At 33.2% G+C, this 4,961-nt stretch overlaps 1 protein-coding gene across 1 annotated transcript in view; it reads right to left on the reverse strand.

Annotated features, from left to right (window-relative positions):
- Window positions 1–4,961, reverse strand: part of ADGRB3 (adhesion G protein-coupled receptor B3) — a 499,532-nt gene that overhangs the window by 158,505 nt on the left and 336,066 nt on the right. Inside the window, exon 4 of the mRNA XM_011977290.1 lies at window positions 3,423–3,584. Coding sequence (XP_011832680.1) covers window positions 3,423–3,584 — 162 coding nt within the window. The remainder of the gene's footprint in view (window positions 1–3,422; window positions 3,585–4,961) is intronic.

The following is a 4,961-nucleotide window of genomic DNA, read 5'->3' on the forward strand; positions in this document are numbered from 1 at the left end:
CATATTGAAGTAACATATTGCATAATTTAATTAACACAGACTTCTGAAATTTGAATATGAGTGAATGATCAATAATTTATAACACTATTGATTCGCTTTTTATAGTACAAATAAATATAACCTCTAATTCTATAATTCCACACATTTTGTGGAAAGTGACTTTAATATTCAATTTGTTCATTTATTGTGTCATTTTCATTAATTAAATGCCAAATACATTTGAATGTCCAAAGTGTGACAAATCAGTTACTGATTTCTGAGTTAATTTTCTTTTTGGGAATTTATTATTTTAGGAAGGTATTTCTACTGTTTGAAACATTACATTTTAAAAATTTACTTTTTATCACGATTTTCAGGATCTATTAGATTGCAAAGTAAGTACACATTTACCAGCACAACAAATAATAAAATAAAACATTTGAGCACAAAATATTTCATAACAAATAGCACAACCAGATGAAAAATATTCCAGTTTCTTATAGTGGGGAACTTATTCTGTATTTCTAGTTTGCTAAATTGTCCTTTATGCTTGGAAAATTAAAAATAAATCAACAAAACTGTTTTCATTTTCTTTACTTCAACATTCTGAACTAAAACAATGATTAAAAGATAAACTTGTTGTCAACGGTACTATTTAATCAAATTTAGAAAGAAAAAAGACTTCATGTATATAAAGGTGAAGAGGAGCTAGTAATTGGTATGTAGTTCTATAGGTGTAAGGGTAAAAGGGTTTTTGGGTAATTTATGCCTAGTGTTCCATTATTGGAACACAGCATCTGGGAGTTATTTATATTCTACTGCTCAAGGTCGTCACCAAGATCTGATTTTTCAAATTCAAAAAATTGCAACCTCAGGCATAAATGGGGAAGACAAACTTTAAATTAAAAATCTTTAAATTATGGAATATTAGATAGCCTTCTGGACATCAGACACAGTGAAAAAGTGGGTTTGGCAGTTCTGTGTGGGAGAAGCGCTCTGATCCCACCACAGATGTTCTCTGTGAAGGCGTTAATAAGTAGTCTCTGGTAGAAGGATGGCAACTTGCATATGTCATCCTTATGAATGTGCGTAACTAGTGGCTGGGAAGTAGGCTGTGAATGGAAAATATGAGAACACTTTCCAATCCACTCAGACTCACATTTAGAGATCCATTTGCCATAATACTATCCTTGTGTGTTGAAAGCGTCTTGGCTATTCAAACACATGCTGATTAGATAAATTTATATTTCAAGTACAGCATAATTCTTTATTGACATTTTTCTCATTATCAAGGACAGAAAACTTGATCCTGGATCAAGTTTAAGTCAATACTGTAAGTAGGGAACAGCTTTTAAGTATTCTTCCCAGAAAACCCACTCTACCCACACCCAAATGAAAGTATCTACCCTTGTGGGATGAAGATTTCATTTCTAAAACATGTTGGTCAAATGATATGTAATCACAGTTAGATAGGAGGAAGAAATTCAAGAGATCTATTATACCGCATGGTGACTATGGTTAATGACTACATATTGTATTCTTAAAAAATGTAAAGAGAGTGGATGTTAAATGCTCTCAGCATAAAAATAATAACTATATGTAGTAAGACACTTGTTAGATTTAACCATTTCACAACATTTGAGATATACATATATAATGTATATATCATGTACAACATGACCTCAAAATATCATGTTGTACAAGATAAAAACATACATGTTACCTGTCAGTTTAAAAAATAAAATAAAATAAAATCCCCAGATCTTTACTTCTACTTGCTTTCCTTGTGTTGCCGAATGTACCTAGAATCTGTCTGCTCTATGAACCCTGTTTTTAATCATGTTTTTCATCTTCTTCCCCCTCACAAACTCTTTAAACATTTTTTCTTATGAATCTTTTTAGTTTTTACTTCATGTTTTTTTCTTGCTCTAGTTTAATTCCCACTGAGCCTCACTGATTTTTCTTGTTCTTAGTGGCAATTATTGCTCTTTTCCAGTTAATTCTGCCTTTCTTTCATCATAGGCTTCAGTTCTCTGCCCTGTTTAACTTTTAATTCTACCTTCATCTACTGCTTTGTTACCTCCCAATTCTATTCTAAAGGGATCGCCCACCTCATTGCATCATTCCTCCATCTTCTGCCCACCACTTTCTTTACCTTTTATTTCCTCCACACTGTCCTTTTTTATGGTGATAAAAAGCACATAATGTAAAATTTACCATCTAAGCAATTTTTAGTCTACAACTTAGTAGTATTACCTATATTCATAATGTGAAACAGATATTCAGACTTTTTCATTTTGCAAATCTGAAACTCTACAACCATTAACAACTCTCTCAGACTGTGTTTTAATGGATCGCCTTTGCATATTCTGCTGGAAAACTGACATTATTCCTGCTCTTACTCCATGCCACCCACTCTCTACTCTTGCTTTTAGCAACTGTGGAGTCAGCCATCTCTAGAAATGGAACTTAATGAGAAACTTCTAAGCACAAGCTAGCAGATGAAAGGCTGCTGCAGTACAAGTCATTTTCTTTACACCTGTCCCCTTTTGGAGGTCCCTGGAAAGGCTGTGAATGCAAGTCCAGTGTCAACTGTAGCTGTCAGTATGTTTATAGTCATTCATCCACCACATAATTGGTTAGACAAAAAGATAAATCTGGAGATTCGCAACATCATGTGCTTTGAACTTTTGGAAACAAAGTCCAGAGTCCTATTGTTACTTATTTTTACATGAAAGTCAGTGGTCTGGGAAGGAGAAATGTCTATAATATGCAGATGTGCATCAACTGAAGAACAAAATTGTGATGTAACATGGAAAATCTGACACTAAGTGGGCATGCTATTGTTAATGCTTCATTTAACATTAAAGATCTCTCTCTCTCCCTCTCTGTCTCTCTTTTCATTAAGTTTCATTTAAGTTTACAAAGCAGTGGATACCTCTGATGACGAAAGTTACTTGAATGAAATAAAATAACAAAAAGTTATTTGGTCAGGGACACTCTTTCTTTGATAGGGTCAGATAAGTGATATAAAAACTACTGACTGCCTGACAGACTATGTCAACCACTGCCTTATGACATGAATATACATCATATTTTTAGTACGTAGGCAGATTACATTTTTCCTCAAGAATTCAATTGAACATTTTCACCATCTAAAACACAGAAAAGATATTTGAACCTTAAATACTCTTAGAAGTAGATACACAGATTAGAAACTGATATTTGCAGTGAAGAGGGGAGTCATTTACCTAATTTTGTGACTGCTTTAAAAGCAGAAATAATCACACACATCTTAAAATATTACAGTTGAATAATAATTACACTTATCCACTCTAATCAAAATGCCTATACCCATTTCATATGAAAATAACAAATCGTTCCAAATGCGTAGCATGACACAATTCAATAACATCCACAGTTGTAGTTGCTGCTAACACTACCTGGACAGAGGGCAGTGTTATTGCAAACCCTTGATTCTCTTAATGGGCCGCTGCAGTGTGTCCCGTAAGGTGATACACAAGTTCTGGTTCGCACCTGCGACCCTTGACCACAAGTAACTGAACATGTGCTCCACTGGGACCACTCTTCCACACCAGATTCACCTGCGTGCAAGACAACAAATAAACATGAAATACTGTCTTAAATATTCATCTAGTAAGCATTATACCAAACTGACATTATGACATGCAAGAATAATTTAAATGTAAAAATATGACCATACATCAAAAGGTACATGAAAACATTTCAGAGAAAAATGAAGTTTAAAGAGGAATGCATATAATGCTGATGCAAACACCAAGTTTTGCCATAACCTTATTAGCAAAATACTCTTCACAAATTACACTGTACCATGGACACTATGAAGGAACTAATCAGCATTTTTCAATATGACTAATTGTTGAAGTGATTCTCTTCAAATTAATCTAAGACTTTGTATTTTGATGGAAAAGGAAGCAAAATATATTTCTAAGCTTATTCTATGGCTTTGGTGAGCAAAAATATATTGATGTCTTCCTCCTTAGTCCTTTATTGCGTAACACCCTTTCTAATGCTAGATGATGTGGAAACCTGGGAGCTTGGACACATCTAATGTATATTGTATTGAGCACTGACATTTATAGTTTATTACTAGTGCATTTTCTACTTTTTCATACACTGATAGCTATTTATTTTGTGGTAATTTATTTAAATCCTTCTGCTAACAATTTCACCTATGATCTAGAGTAGTGATTTTTTAACTCAAAATAAAGACAAATTTGTTGATAATTTTCATTAATTTGATATGGAACTAAAATTTATTTAAAATGGAGCTCTAAAAAGCCAATGAATATCTAAATTCATTAATTTTCTTGGAGTTAGCATCTCAATGAAACTATGTCAAATTGCTATTATTATGTCCCAAGGAGACTCAAAAGTCAAACATTTCCATGACCAACAAAATAGGCTTGTAATTCTACCATGGCATCATGTTCAGGATTAATTTTTAAAACTGATTTGAAAATTTGCAGTCGTTTTTCTCCAGATTCACACTGGATCATTTAGCTGCTGGCAGTTAACTACTTAAGTTAACCATTTAGTCATTGAAAAGTTTGTAGGTGAAATGTTTCTCAAAACTTTGTATTACTGATTAGTAGATCAAAGAGCAATTTAATAATATTTAATGTTTCTGTTTATAATTTGCCTTTGGAATAGAATTCAAAGGGTAGAATATGATCATGTATTTGTCCATCGTTTTCTAGAGAGTTAGTAAATGACTTGAAAATTATTTGCAGGGCTACTCAAGGCAGTTGGTCCACAGACTAGTACTCTAGGAAAGAAGGAGTTTGGGCCAGAATGTAATTCAACACACAAGTTTTCTCAGTGAGAAGTTTGTTCTAAAAATAAAACGTCAGCTGAAATAAAACCTGTGCTTGAGGAAGTAGTTGGTTTTACATTCTGATGTAAACTGCTTATTCCTTTGAGAGACATAATGGTCAGTT

Source organism: Mandrillus leucophaeus, unplaced genomic scaffold, assembly GCF_000951045.1.
Source record: "Mandrillus leucophaeus isolate KB7577 unplaced genomic scaffold, Mleu.le_1.0 Scaffold177, whole genome shotgun sequence".
NCBI lineage: Eukaryota > Metazoa > Chordata > Mammalia > Primates > Cercopithecidae > Mandrillus > Mandrillus leucophaeus.